Source organism: Aythya marila (assembly GCF_965140915.1).
Source record: "Aythya marila genome assembly, contig: HAP1_HAP1_SCAFFOLD_172, whole genome shotgun sequence".
Taxonomy (NCBI): Eukaryota; Metazoa; Chordata; class Aves; order Anseriformes; family Anatidae; genus Aythya; species Aythya marila.
The window spans coordinates 277,521-293,491 of NW_028136938.1; the positions used below are offsets into that span (position 1 = coordinate 277,521).

The window sequence follows — 15,971 nt, forward strand, 5'->3', positions numbered from 1 at the left end:
CGATATGGAAGCCTTCTCTACAGAAGGCTTCGCCAAGACTACAGACTGAAAAGTAGAGAACAGTCTTCCTACTAAGACTATCACTTGCACAGCAATAATTCATTCTTACACCACAGATGACCTTCATTTCTCTCCTTCTCTAAAGTAGCCAGCTACAGATAACACATAGATAGCAATTTACACAAGTGCTGCAGTTTAAGGCCAAGCAACAAAAGATAATAAACGACACAGAGAATTTCAGGTTAGACAGAACTGAATTAGACAAATAATAATCTTCTCCTGGGATAGCAAGAAAAACACTTGCAAAACAGAAAAATATCAATAACAGGAAAGTAAATCTCTTCTGAACACAATTTAAGATTTGTTATTACCTGATATAAAAAAGTATGTAAGCTTGCTGACCAAGAACTCTTTTAATGTCAGTACGCACTACTTTAGCATCATTCATCTGATACCAAAGTCCATTACCAGCCTGCAAATAAAGACAACGATTTCTTTAGGTGAATTGCACGTTTTCCAATTGAAATCACGGATAGGAACAAAATACACACATGTCAAATAAAAATATAATGAAATCTTTTTCCCTAGAAACAGTAGCTGCTAGTCATGCTTTAATTGGTTTGCCAGCACAACCTTTACCCTGTTAGAAATGCTGTTGACTTCTACCTTTACATAGCATATATAGTGTCCTGAGTGACAGCTGACACCGTGATGTACCAGCACCGCGTATAAGGCATAGAGCAGTGGTTCTCCCATTGACTGCGACATGTAGGCTCTCAGGTCCAAATACTCCGGATATTTCACCTCCTAAAGAGACATCAAGAAGATAGAAAAATTATCCCAGAGTACTTCGTGGACTAGCCAGAGAAAAACACTTCCAAAAAACACAGACTAGAATTGATTTCTAGAATATATTTCTCGAATATATTTCTTGATTCACTACAAATAAGTCTTCCCATAAACAACGGTTAAGACTAGAAGTTGCAGAGAACTGTTTCCTGATGAATCAGCCTTCTCAGAGGAAAGCATATGCTTCTTGTCAAGCGGGAACTTTATTGATATTAAGAGAAAGAATAAGCCATAGTCGTTAGTCTACAATTATTGTCTGAAAATATTAACAACTTTCAGCTTTGGGGGATGTCCCATTACACAATGATATAGTTGCATTACAGTGGTAAATATACCTTGTTGATCTTTCCACCTGTGAAATCTGCAAATCTTTTCAGTGATATTGTGAGAACCTTGGAAGAACGGTGTATGGTAAACCTCTTGGATGCAGGAACCATCTTTTTACACCTTAAAACCAAGCAGAGATAAGTGTTTGAAGGCATCTTCTTTTTTCGCCCCCAAAACAAACTCCTTTTAATGTCTCACGCATGCCTATGCTATTTGAATGATATTTACTTGCATAATAGGTTGGTCTTTTTTCTTTTCATAAACCCATGCACTGCGTGTCAGGTTTGTTAATACACAGAAGAAGGTCAATTTTCCCAACAACTCAGAGCATAGCGGGAACAGGAATCTCTCACAAAAGGGTATGACCAGGTTGGATGGCAAGGTACCATTTCTTGGTCTACAAAAGTGGCTATTTGAACTCCAATCCTGGATACATTCTTTCAGCTTTCAAGGGAAATACAAATACTGAAAGCGGAACGAGAGAGCCTTGGTCCCCAGGGCTAGAAATTGCAAATAATCTCCAACATAGGTCGACTATCAACATCAAAAATACAACAGAAGCACATGGTCATTCTACAGGAGGGAGACATTTAACAGTAGGAAGTCTTCATGTACTGAGCTTGTCTGGAAAGACACTGAAACCATCTGCCATCCTTTGAAACAAAATAGTTCAGTTTGACACATTGCCCGCTCCAAGGTAGGACCTACGGTGTAAGCAGTGAAAATTAGCCACTAGCCCAGAGAACAACGGAAACTGGGCAGTTTACATCAAGAAAAGTACTGTCGAGAGCTAATAAATAGAAAGAACAAAAGTAGCTCTTTTTGAATTCTGATGGCAAAATACAAGCCAGAGAATTGCAAACCCATAGGGAATGCCTATGAACAAGACTTCCCCCCTCCAAGGAAACAAAAATCCAAGTCTTTTATAAACTTCCACAAAACTTGTAAGTAGATCCAAAGTTTAGAGGTAGTCCAACAGAGTCATGCAACATAGAAAACTGACGTCAAAATCTTACTCGCTACATTTATAGCAATTCTCTCCATCCAGCTCTTCAGGTTTCACAAAGAGTTCCAGAGCTCTGCTAACAGACGAAACCGCCTAGAGCAGCGAGAAAGAAGAGCGTAAAGTCACCGTAATTCAGAATTCCAGAGACATACTAGTAGTTTATAAGAGAATCTTACTAACATACTCAAGCGATCTACTAGGAGCACTGTGAAGAAGGAGGCAGAAAGAGCATGCTCAGCATTGACCTCACCTGGAAGGCATTTGACTTTGGAACAAATACTTTTCCAGTAGCCTAGACAGCATCTACAGTGTGCTTTGTCATCAATACTGGGGACAAATTCATCAGTCTAACAATTAGATGTATATTGAGGTAGAACAACAAAGAAGTATGACAGCATTATAATTTTTGCAGAAAGAGAATTCTTTCCCCTTAAACCCAATGCAAATGTGGAGACTATTTACATGGGTTCCACGGAAGGACAAAGTCCAATCCACTTCCTTAGCACCACCAAGCTCTTACGTTTTAACATTATATGTGGTTTGGTTTTTTAAGTTAAACAAGTTTAATTTAGAAAGTTATGCATGTACTTAAACATCATGAATTATATTTAGAAAACATCTTACCTTTATATCCAAAGTGATATCAAGAAATGCCTCATACGTATCCGAAACTGCTTTGCAATTCAAGCACTTCACTGGAAACAAAATATAAATGCTTAACATTATGTGAAGGAGACTAACTGTCCAAATTCAAGTTGTTGACAGATACTACTTTAGACAAACTACAGACTGCTTTACTACCGACAAAAGACACAGATCAGTTCTAAGGACAGGAATATTTTTTCAAGTACCTCTCGATCTTAGAAATCCTCCAAATATTTGATGAATGATGGTGGTAGCTTGAGAAGATCTGTCCAATCTGGAAATAAATTATAATCAGACCTCAGAAGATTTAAGGCACAGAATTAACTCTTCAAAGAGTTTGATGAAAACCAAGGATGATGTAGACTTGCGTTGCTGATAGTAAATAAGGCACTAAAAGGTGCTAGAGATCATTTTTGAGAGTAAATAAAGGACTAGAAGGTGCTAGAGAATGTATGAAAGTGAACTTGTTTGTGCTTACTCGGTGCTTCCGTTCAAGCACGCTTCCTGCATAGCATCAACAGTATAGCGCAAGAACTCGTGTGCGTCTTCTTGACTGCCAAAACGGAAATGTTGTCCTATTCCTAAATAAGAAGATGATAGTATTGACCTCATTTAAAAATGAAATCATTCTTGTATTTCTAAAATCTCTCTTCATTGGAGTGTTAAAACCACTTAGACACATCAAATAATTATTTGAAGATTACAAGCTATCGAAAAGAAACACATCTGAAGCCACTTACGACTGAGATTACTGATAACATGCGTAGGCTCGATGGCATCAACAGTGCAACGCAGGGCCTGGTTAATGTGAGTCTCCATCGTGCACATCATGCAAAAATCTTGTTCACGACCTGAAGAGTGAAAGAGCAAAGCATCCCAGTCCAGCGAAATATCCAGAACTACAAACATCTAAGTACAATTTAAACTATAGATACAATATCCACTCTCCTTGCTACATTCTATTCTCCCAAGATGCCAATGTCCCAACAGTCTTGTAACATTTCATTTCACACAACTTGACAGAAGAAAAATATCCACTAAGCCTGTATTCAAATGCATGTTGTGATGAGAAATCTAAAAGACTACTGCAAAGTCGCAGTTGTAAAGGCTGACAGGAATGTGAACTCCACAGGCTGCAAAATGTATTACTCTCTAAAATTACTACCAAATGCATTACTGTCCAATGCACTTCATTATTCCCATGAAGCAATAAATAATCCTTTAATAAACAAACAAACAAACAAACAAACAAATAACTAACTAAATAAATAAAACATGGTGCATTAATTGCACTCCATATGCTATTCGGAGCCCACTGCTAATACAGTGCTCAAAGCCAGCTGCTACAGGTAAAATCAGGCAAATAAGCTTATCTCACAGAATCACTGCTGTTCTTTCACCTTCAGAGCTATCCAACAGATTCAAAATACTGTTAGAAAGTACTCACATGACTGGCTGTGCTCAAGAGAAAGCATGTAATTGGCAAGTGGGGGTGTGTAGGTCAAACACTGTAGAGTAGCATTAAGAAAACATGTGTTGCCAAGATTGTACAGGCCAACTCCAACACTTTGTGTTTCTCGCCAATCCATACAAATCTTCTCAGGTGGAAAAAGAATGCTCTGTGGCGGAGCAATTCCATCATTAACGACTGCAAGAAAGTTAAATTTAAAAAGAGATCTTGTTTGTTTGTTTCGAAGAAAGGTATTTAAAAAAATACTATTCTGCAGGAGCACCTAGAGGAGCTAGCTACAATCCAAACCAGAAAAACTTATTGCAGACAGCTTTAATACCACCAAATTCAAATTGGCTGGTCAACACAATGTTTTGGGGAAAAAAAAAAAACAAAAACAACTTTAGTCAACCATTTTAATTTTTCTAAGGCAAGGCTAACTGCCATTCTGTTTGTAGCACCTAATGCCAAGTTCCTCTCCATCTATAATCTTTAACCTGATTAACTCAACTACTGTTTTTTTCCTTATTATAACTTAAACCACAAACTTAGACTTGAAATTATACGGTAAAAACGTAAAAACTAGGAACTAGGAATGACGGTACCCCTACAGATACCAGATCTTTTCCTGAGCAATGTTATCCTTCAAAAAACCTGTGAAAAATGGAAGCTGTGAATAGCAACAATCAAACACTTTTCTCTGCAAAACAGAAAAGACATGGAGGAATCTGTGCATTACAAAAAGCTCCCCGTATTTCTCTGTTGACTGTAAATATATCAAAATTAATTTCTGTAACATCAGTCACTTCAGTTGCCTTAGGGGATTCGCTTTTGAAGTCTTTCTTCACAGTAGTCCCCTTCTCTATCAGTGCAACAAGTAAGAACTGCATTTTCTACTTTTGCTTTGAAGACAATGGAGGCAGGATAGAACGCACACTTACTTAGATCTCTTGGGGCAAAAGCCTTAGATTTTTCAGATGATCTACAGTAAATAGCACCTCCACGTCCTTGGGCCACAGAGACTTGGCTTGAATCTTCTGCAGGCACTATCCGGCCCCAGTTGGCGGTGCGTGACATCAGTATTTTAGGACTTGGTTTCTTGGATTTGCCAGACCGCCTTGAAGAGGGCTTTTTAGGCTTTGAAGATTTGGGCTTCTTAGCTACGGTCATTGTTCACATCTGCGACAGAGACAGAAGTTCTGGTTGACGTAAGACTATCAAGAAGCACTCCAAGAAGAAAAGAGTAACAGAAGTCCTGTCACTTAATCTCAAAGAAACAGCCTTAAGAACTAAATCGCTGGTATGAATGATTTAAAAAGAATCCCCAAACTAAACACACAAAGTGAAAATTTCCATCTAAACTCTATCAGTATTACTTTTCGCTTCTGCAGAACTAGTGGCTGATGCCATTTCTTTCCCTTCCGTAGGATTTTAATCCATTACAACTCTGGAGTCTTTTTAATATAAAAATGTAGAAGACATTCTCTGAGGGGAATCAGTTATTTATTGATTTCCGGAGTTGCGCAATTATCTGTTAATTAGCACCTATGATCTAATAGATAATTGTTGCAATTATCTATTGCTGGCATTAGTAACGGAACACTATTACTTCACTGCCTGCGTTTTTCTGTTTCGTCTGCACAAAGGTACCCAGAACTCACTGCTACTTTTCTTCTGTCTTTCCAGGGCTCGCCCTCTACCTCACTGTCTACTGCACCAGTCATGAGGGGTTTGTTGTGATTCTATAATGAGCCTAGCTTTTAAATACACCTTTCATGGGCGTCACTTGGTGATAGCAAGTTAATCTGTGAGGGCTCCTCAGTCTACATCATGCGGTCGCTTTTTCCAGGTGAAAAAGCGGAGCTGTAAGTGGCAGTACACCAAAGCCCTGGCATGCTGAGATCCAAGAGGAGAGATGTTTGGCCCTCCTTTTCACTCCTGGGAACCATATACCTCAAAACCCACAGAGGATGGGCTATATCTCAGAGAAATCTTCGGAAAGGAGAGCATGAAGAGCATGTTTGCAAATTTATTTCTCCCTGGGCTTCTTCTGCTTCTCCAAGAAAGACGAGTTTGAATATAACTTTGGCAGCAGTACTTCTGGTGTTTTACTCCTACCACATTTAAAACTCCTACGACAAACTGAAAAGTTAGACTAAAAAGCAGCTCTTTCCGTTCTCCTTTCTAAAGTTGCACGCTTTCCTCATGCAAAACAACAGGGGAATGTAAGCTAGAAACGGAAATGCTGAATGTAAAACAAAACAAAACAAACCTCAGCCCTCCAGGACGAAAGCCAATAACTGCTACAAAGTCCTTTTTAAAATGCTGATTAGGTTTCAAGGTGATACCGCTTTAAATAAGCGTAGTTGTGTGTCCATAGGCAGAAGCTGAATAATGACAGGATGAACTTCTATACTTCATGTTTTGTTACTGTCTTACTGTAGCACACAGGGACTTGTTACCTTTAGGGAAACCACTAACCTCATGGAGGGTTTAAAACATAAGCTAGTTTGTTATACCAAAATGACGGAGAGAACAAAGCATAAAGTGCTTTCAGATTTCTAGCACGCCTTGATTGCTGTCCATTAAACTTCAGACACGTTAAACAAAACACAGTAAATAAGAAAACTCCTAGTCCCACAGCTGGCAAATTGTGTGCAGAGGTTGTAATTAGAACTTTTTTGCCTTGACGTTTTACATTTAAAATTGATTTTAAATCCATTCTATACACACTTTCCATTCCTGAAAAAACAATACGCAAACCTGACAAATGCATTTACATGAGAAATGAAGTCGTCCTTGTCCGATTGGAAGACTAAGGTGACAGCTCCTGGGCTCAGGGATAAGCTCCGATCTTCACCAGTGACAGCTCCTTTTTTAGGATTGAAAGGGAAAATGTTTCAGCAACACATTGGAAACATACTTAAGGGACAAGAAACAAAATCAAGACTGCAGTGAGAAGGAGAACAGAAAAACAATACTGGGGAAAATGGGAAGGGAAGGGAAGGGAAGGGAAGGGAAGGGAAGGGAAGGGAAGGGAAGGGAAGGGAAGGGAAGGGAAGGGAAGGGAAGGGAAGGGAAGGGAAGGGAAGGGAAGGGAAGGGAAGGGAAGGGAAGGGAAGGGAAGGGAAGGGAAGGGAAGGGAAGGGAAGGGAAGACCTTGATCTTTATACTGACCAATGAGATAAGCCTTACACATTTTTAAGTTTATTTTTGACAACTGATTGAGGTGTTACCAGCTATTAAGTACGATTCAAGAGCAAATATTAACACTAGAAAGAAGAAATCCGATCCACCACCACTGTTTCAAAATACATCCATTTCTCATTTGGAGATGACGTCTCTCTGGCAAGGTAGTAGAAAAACTGTAAATACCGATAGAGCTTCCTCTCCCGATGTTCCATATACATACCGATGCTGTTCCTACACCTACGCTCTGAGCATAAATTTATGTTGACATGAGTGACAAGAGAGGGTGTTACTCCTCTCTTTGTTTGCCTTGAGAGACACACCTCTTGTCCATTGAAAAGTAAATTCAAGATTCCAGATCACTTAAGACAGTTGCTATCCCCCCATTCAGAGTTCTGCAGCAGCACTCTTCAGATGTGTTTAGCAGTCTCTTTAGAAAATGTTATCACTTAGGACCTGCTTCTCAGTAGGTCCACGTTTGGCCTCCGCTTAGCAGAGAGTCAATCCCAGCTTAAGCTTTCGTACAAGAGCCCCTTCACGAAACGGAGTTGAACCCTGACATAACTGAGTTGAACCTTTAACCTTGAAGCTTCCTTAAAGAAGAAAGCAGCACCCAGGCCAGGAAATAGAAATTAATCGTCACTTTACCCTGAAACGCAGTGGGCTATTCTGTGCTGGCAGGATTGCTGCTGGGCTGGCCGACGAGGCGGCGGGCAGCTCCCCGGAGCCACAGGGCCTGGCACAGGGAGCCGCCGGGGGTCTCCAAGGTCCGGGAACAGCGGCAACAGCGGCAACAGCAGGGACAGAGGGGACAGCAGCGACAGCAGCAGCCACCTCAGCCGGGGCCGTCTCCACAACCGCCACAACGGCCTCGGAACGCCGCCGAACTCGGAGCTCCAGCGTGACGCCTTGTGAACCTGGCCGCGCTGCTCATGGCTAAAACCAGAGCGTTTCCTCCGGCGTGTGTTTACTGTCGGTGCCGGATCGGCCCTCACCCCGAGCTCTCCCTGCCGGGAGGGCTTTGGGGTTGGGGTTTCCCTCCCGCCGCCGCCGCGGGCAGGCCCCGCGCGCAAGGGGTCCGCGCTGGGGAGCAGCATCTCACCCATGGCGAGAGACCGAGGGCACGACATGAAAAAGCCCCGACACGAAAAAGCCACGACATGCGGCCGAGGCGGCGGGGAGACGGCTCTGAGGGAGCTGCCACTTCGCCCCGCCGTCCTCCCCTCCCGGGCCGCCCCGCCGAGCCCCGTGCGCCTCAGGCGCTGCGCTGAGGGGGTGGCTGGCTACTGAGACAGCTGCCCAGGGCACTGCTCATGGCACCGAGCCTGACGGAGGTCAACAAGTGTTGAACAATGCTCTCAGACATCGGGTCTCACTTTGGGGTGGTCCTGTGTGGAGCCACGAGTTGGACTTGGTGATTATTGGGAGTCCTTTCCACCTTGGGATGTTCTCTGATTCTAGGTCAGCAATCCAGTAGCTGATGAGAAGTGTGGAGTCATTCAAAGGGAAGAGAGAGCACAACACTTCTCGTTTGCAGAAGCGGCTATTTGGTAACCAAACCGACGATTCCTTTGCTTCTAGAGCAACTAACAGCAGGGATCCGCTTTACAATGGAGGGAAAAGAGTCGTTGGCATGTCATGTGAAGTAACCTTCAAATCCCAGAGGATGATTTTGTTGGAACTTTATTCAGCTGAAAACATGGAAGCCTTGCTTCTGCTTGTGTTAGTTACAGCTCCAGTTTACTTTGGTTGGGAGGGAAGGCATTCCAGGCTAATGTGCTGTACCTGTTCCTTCAGCTCATTGTCCATAAACGGAGGAGCAAATGAAATCAGTTTAATCTCCATTAAATGCAGCAGACAAAGCGGAGTAGAGGGCGATCTAGCACTTAATTTTTCCTGTAAGCAGGAAACCCAGAACTCAACAACACTTTTCAAATCTTGTCCTGCAGTAAATGACCAGCTGAGTGAAGCTTGCATTTAGAGGATGTGCTCCTCCAGTAGACGGAAATAGCTTTTCCTCTTCACAAGTGCAACTGAGTGGTGGACTGGCAGCTACGTGGTTAACTAGTTGTGCCAAAGGGGTTGTGTTGAATGCACAGAAAAATATGCAGGAATAAATAAACAGCAGAGGGTTGTCTGTAGGCATGACACCGAGTACAGATGTTGTCTGCAGGTTCGTGCAGAGTGCACCGCGCCAATAAGCACCCAGAGTCGGAATGCACACGAAGGTCTTTTAATTATATAATTACTTATAGAACTCTGCAGAGTCAGGCACTTGGCCATCTTTCGCAAAGCAAGCACACCTCTGACTCGAATCACCGTCATTTATACACAGGAAACTTGTGAAAACTCTCTCTTTGGCTCCTTTGGATTGGTTATTACAGCTCACCTAACTTATCTCCACTGAGCTTGTGCATTACAGAGGAATACCGGGGGGGAGGGGGAACAGGAGAGGGGGGACACACACCGAATCCCACATTAGCATAGATTAGCATTTTGACAGGTGTGATTTTTAATGTGCTAATGACCCTTAATGAGAAAAAGGTTACTATAGGTCAGTCTGGAGCTGGTGTTCTCCTTCCTGTTTTTTCCCTTTTAGCCCTTCTCTTCCTTGCTTCTGCTAGCTCAAGGCTACCTGTCTCTCTCCTTCTTTATTTTCTCAGCTAAAAGACTGCACAAGCTACACGCCTCCCTATTTGCTTCAACATTTCCTTGGTTTTGTTTTTGTTTTTTTCCCAGCTTTGGGACGACACAGGTGTGGTTTGATATTTGCCAGTATAGCTAAAACTCACGCCAGTCTGCTCACGCACAGTAAGTAGTAAGATTTAAGGACTGGTTTCATCGGCTTCTTCCATACTAACATCCTTCTTATGTTTTAGATATGCTGTAGTTAAATCAACACTAAGTTACTACTTGTGGAGTAATCGCCTTAAGCGACTAGGCATCATAAGCACACCTCCATCCCAAAAGCTACCCGCCTCCAAGGTGCAACCACCCCTCACTGAGCATGCCCTCGGAATTTCTCAGAGCCTGTACCTTTAAACGCAAGTGAGATCATTTCTACCAAGCACAACCAAGATATGCATGACTAGAGTCACTCAAGCTCCACCTTAAAGATAGAAAATAATACCAATTGCTTTAAGAGAAAGGGGATGTTAGGGAAGATACTATCAGGAAGGATTCCTTCTGACATCACTCGACAGGCTGAGCCTCTCACTCCCCCACCCCCACTCCATTGGGACGCCGTGGGGTAAGATCTGAACGCTTGCTTATACCAGGCGTCTCTGTGGAATCTTAGAAATCTCTAGAGTTTTGATGCTTTTTAATGTCTTAATACCTAGGCTGTGTACCTGTGCATTTCATGCATGCTAGCTTGCTTTTGCAGACAGTGAATTTATCACTGACAATCCAAAGAACCTGTGTACCTGTCGCCGTAAGAAATTGCACTTAATTGCATTCTTCCTAGCTGTGAGAGTTCTCCTTGAATGCGACTAGAGCGAGGCCGTACTGCGTTGTTGGTGAATCCGTGACCGTGATAGTTCAGCACCCTGAATCCGACGGGACCCATGACGGTCAATCGGCTACACCCCTTAACGCGACACTACTAGACGAAGAAGATGACAGGGCTTGCATGCACTGCATTAGGCTTTGCATGTGAAAACACCCCCAAATAATTTCACGTACATTTAACGTTTTTAAAGGGAAAAAAACAGGAAGGTGTAGTCTCTCTGTAAGCTACAGCCCTACATAGTTAAGGCATCAGCATTCATTCCTTTGCTTGATAGCAAAGTATGAACATACAGAAGAGTTAAATATTTTCTTTGCATTCTTAAAGGCGATTTTTCAGACTTGGGCTTCAGTTGTTGGAGTTGAAGAGATCAGTAGACATCCTTACTTTTACGTTAAGACCAAAATCTTTATCTAAGATTGTGTTATCGAACGCAACTAAACTCCCACCCCCACATGGTTTTTTTGTAACTTCGCAATGATCTTGCTGCAGTCCCACTCTGATGGTCTTTCAGTAACATGCAAACTGCCGTGGCAGATTCTGTTACAGTGCTTTTCTATTGACAGTGTGCATAACACTCAAGGTAAAGCCCCTCATTTCGCAGTGGGGACATAAAGTGTTTCTTTGGACCCTGCTGCTTCTGTTAGTACTCATTTTTTCACAAACTTGTTGAACCTGAGCCGTGCCTACTGAGCCAACGAATGCTTTGATGACACAGTATTTTGTCAAAGCAGTTTTGCTTCTTGGAGCTACAGAAGCAGCTCTGGCTACGTGATAGCGAATTGTGCTGCATTGGCAAAACCAGACTTAGCTACAGACTTACAACACTTGCTAACTCGATCTATTTCAAATCTCATTTTAACTTTAAAGGACAATCAGTTTTGTGGCTCCTGTCTTACTAATTTGCCTTGTTTTGCATGGAAGGGCAGCCTGTGAATGTTTTGCTTTATTGCATGCTTCAAAAAAAGGCTGAGGAAGAGACTGGAGGAACCTTTTCTATTCTATGGACTTTCCCCCGAGAGTGTGGAATTGCAGGCTACTTGGATGAATGTTCCAATGTGAGTAAGGGAGCAGACCTCAGCCAAAGGAGGTGGAATCCTTGCTTAATAGTAAGTATCAGTGTGGGGACATCTTTGCTTAATGGGAGCCATTTAAACTCTTCATAGAAACAAAATAAGCTGGACATCTTATGCTTGGAAAGCAGTATGGTTACACAGCGGCTAACATAATGACTTGAGTCTTCTGCTCTGCAACTTCAGGTTTTGTTTTCAAGCAGTGCATACATCAGTTTAAGCTTTGGACAAGGAGATTTGCAATGCAAATAGTGATAAACCAGAATCAGCGGCGCTGACGAGTGTAATGGTGAAATGCAGCAAATCAAGTATTCCTGGAGAAATGTGAGATTACAAAACTAGTAAGCCATGAAGCACTTTTGTTGTTGTTGTTGGTTGTTTTTTAAATCAATTCTTATATGCTGAAATAGCACCTTCAAGAAAATCTGTTTATCTAGCCAGGTAACGGTGTCTCCCTGTAAACAGGAAGGAAATGCCAGGAGCAGCCATACCTCTTTGCTGTCAAAATAAAGAGCAAGTCGAGGCCAACATCATGCCATAGTGCAAAGGCTTGCTAAGAAAGATCATTCTAAGAGGTCTGCAAGAAAAGATGACTTACTTTGTCATAAGTTTGTCAAATAGAATGGACGAGTTAGTAGTCGAGTACCGACTGTGTCCGACTCTACAGCTGCGGCGCAGCTCCAAGTCCCTGTTTTCTCCGTGGACTCGTCTCACAGTTTTTGCACCAGCTCTACTCCTCAATGTTCTGGTGACTGAAACGCAGAAACAAAGGATTTTGAAACAGTGAAGATGGGATTCTCCTTATTTCACCGTTGCTCTTGTAAAATGGAAACAGACAGACAAAAAAGGCACCCTGAAGTGGATTGAGTTTTCTTTACATTTCAGGTCAGAAGTTGGTGTCACAACCACTGCATTCCACTTCTTTATCGCTCTGCACGTTTAAACTGTCTACTTAAAACTGGGACCTGTAGGGAAATTTTTAAAGAGACTGAAAGCTAGCCAGACAAAAACAAACGTGCAACTTTTGTTCCATGCAGGAGGGAAATCTACTCCACTTATTTCTGTCTTGGAAAAGTGAGAACAATCAACACCTTTCTCTAAGGTGTTTTCACTCCATTCATGTCAAACTGTATCTAACAGTGCTCAAAACAAACACTAGGACATTGCAAGCCTCTTCCTAAGAGGTGTATGTTTGATTACTCTGTTTATGCATGCAGCACTTCCATTTCCTGCATTAGGATCTAACAGCTCAAGGAGGGAAGAATCGTTTCAAGAGAAACACCCAAACACCACATAACTCAAACTCGTGCTTTTTAGAAAAAAGCCTGCCCATTGTTTGCCATACAGCACCCTTTGGCACAGGTTGGTTGCTTGCACTGTCATTAAAAGAGCCAAGAGGACAAGGGGAAGGGAAGAGCTACACCGCTGTGCTGCTAGGATCACAGCTAAGGTTTACTTTTGTGCTTGCCAGCTATAAAACTGAGTTTGAACTTACCAAGTATCGATTTACTTTGCACAATTAGAACAGTTTGCTTTGTGCCTACCAAGCTGCAATTCACACTGCTCCCTCCCCAAGGAATTCATAAAATCTCCTATTTGCACCTACCTCTCTTCACAGAAAAGTCACTGAGGAGTGAATTCAGCTGACTACAGAAGGCTTTGGGGCCAAATGAAAGCCATGGAGTGACCAAGTGCCATCCTCTTCAGTAACCTGCGCAAATAGGTATCCCGGGGACTTACAGCCACTTACCTGTGCTATATTCTTTTTTTCGTTCCAATTTTGGCTTTCTCAACTGCCTACATTAAGAAAGAGGACAGGGCAGAGAAGGGAGAAAAGACTTGTTGTATTAGACCCATCAAGGATGGGAAATTTCACCATGTTTACAAGCCAGTGCTCCATGGTATACAAAGAGAAGCCTGTAGGCCTCACGCAGGATCCACATCCCAAGTCTGTTGCGTGCCATATACACGCGGTTCTGTATGTACCCACATTTCCTAGCTTGCTCATGTTGAATTCTCAAAATTATGAGCAATAGCACCCAAGTGGAAAAGATACATGTCCTGGTTTCAGTTAGGACAGCGTTAGTTCTCCTCCTAGTAGCGGGTAGGTTGCTATGTTTTGGCCGACCCCAACTGGCCAAAGAATTCTATGCCTTATGGCAACACGCTGCACCATGGATAGGGCGGGGCAGCCGGGCTGCTAGGGGTTACGCTGGGCACTGGTCAGCGGGTAGTGAGCAACTGCATTGTACATCACTTGTTTTGTACACATTACTAGTAGCAGTACTATCATCATCACCATCATTATTATTATTTTCCTGTCTTAATAAACTGCCTTTATCTCAACTCGCGGGCTTCACTGTCCCGTTTCTCTCCCCCATCCCAGAGAGGGAGGTGGGAGGGTTGCAGAAGGGCTGTGTGGTGTTTAGCTGCCGGCCGGGTTAAACCACAACAACACCTCAAAGGGGTTGGGGAAAAAAACAGGTTTTTTTAGAAAAGCAGAAGACTTTCACTGAGAAGAGGGATGCTAGTTTTAAGGTACTGGTACGCCATCAGCATGCTCATAGGCCTCTGCTGATTTTAGCCGGAGGTTTATCAGGCCACAACTCACTGCACATGCTTTCTCTCTTGCTTTTCAATCTACAAATCGAACAGAGATTGAACATATAGAAATACAGTACCTTGAAAAGCATCTTCTCTTGACATTTCCCCTCAGTACCGCCATACTTTCTTCAAAGCTGGAGACTGAACACCGCAGGATGCTTTTGCTCATTGATCTTAAACGGTGTCTGTTGAAACATTCAATACTGGGAGAAGAATAATCCTAGGGAAAGAAGGAAACAAGAATATATTTATGTGAACCACGTAGACTCAGATAAAGAAATTCTGCCTCACGCAAGTTTAATTGACCCTCCTGACTTGGTAGTGGGGCAACTAATGGCAGGCAGACACTGAAACGCTGCTGTGCTCAAGAAAAACCGGGAGAGAAAAAAAAAAAAGAAAAAAAAAAAAAAGCTTTCAAAACTAAAGCTTCCCTTTCCCCACCGTTTTCTTGTGGATAACTTAAGCTTAATATCCTTGGCAAAAAGATATTGCAGCAAAACCTTTCACATAAAATTAGTGTTTCGTGAAAAACAACAACAACAAAAAAACCTTTAAATTCAATTGGAATTTTTTTCAATAAATTCAATTGGAATTTAAATTCAAAACTTTAAATTCAGTTGAATTTAAATTAAAAAAATAAACTAATTAATTTAAATTAAAAAAAATTAAATTCAATTGACTGTTCAGAGGAACAGTCAAGCTTGACATTATACATCCTAGAATTAAAATCTAGTTTGAGTTTTTCTCCCATCTCCAGACCTTGCTAAAGATGCTTATTAGGAGCTCTGTCAAAAAAAGTGAAAGGCTTGTTATATCAAAGCTTCGAACCCTTCTTACTGCCCTTGACCTTCTTCACATTGCTGCTCCTACAAGGGTGAGTACTATCATTTTTAGTACGGGAGGGAAGCTGTGATATCCTTGAGTGAGGGGTCGTTCTGTTTACAAAATGAAGTTCCAGTAAGAGTACATCAAATGAACCAACTTTCTTTGAACTTTAATTCATCGCTATATTGAATGAATGACCTCTGGATTTCTCTCTCCCATTTGGAAGTCAATTTGAAAACAAACTACCTCTGCCATAAAGAGCCAGGCATCAGAGACACCTGTTGCGCCTCAAGAACAGAGAAGGTATGAACGACAAGAGCAGCTGAGTAAAATGCAACTTGCCATTAGAAATGGGTGTACTGGCATCTACAGGTGCCGCTGGCATCTCCTCATCTGGTTTCTCGTCTTCAGTAGCAGGGTTCTGCTGTGGTGACTTGGAGTTGTCGCATGGAGCACACGCTGCAGAGGTGCGACCTTGCAAGAAAGAATAGATAC

General features: G+C 42.3%; 1 protein-coding gene across 1 annotated transcript; it reads right to left on the reverse strand.

Moving 5' to 3' along the window:
• Positions 1 to 600: 600 nt before the first annotated feature.
• Positions 601 to 3,439, reverse strand: LOC309891287 (ubiquitin carboxyl-terminal hydrolase 42-like; the record flags this gene model as incomplete). The annotated part of the gene is made up of 6 exons (XM_082785654.1): positions 601 to 807; positions 1,185 to 1,296; positions 2,193 to 2,275; positions 2,807 to 2,877; positions 3,034 to 3,101; positions 3,306 to 3,439. 6 exons carry the CDS (start codon positions 3,437 to 3,439, stop codon positions 601 to 603), a joined length of 675 nt encoding a protein of 224 aa, XP_082641780.1.
• Between the last annotated feature and the right edge of the window lie 12,532 nt (positions 3,440 to 15,971).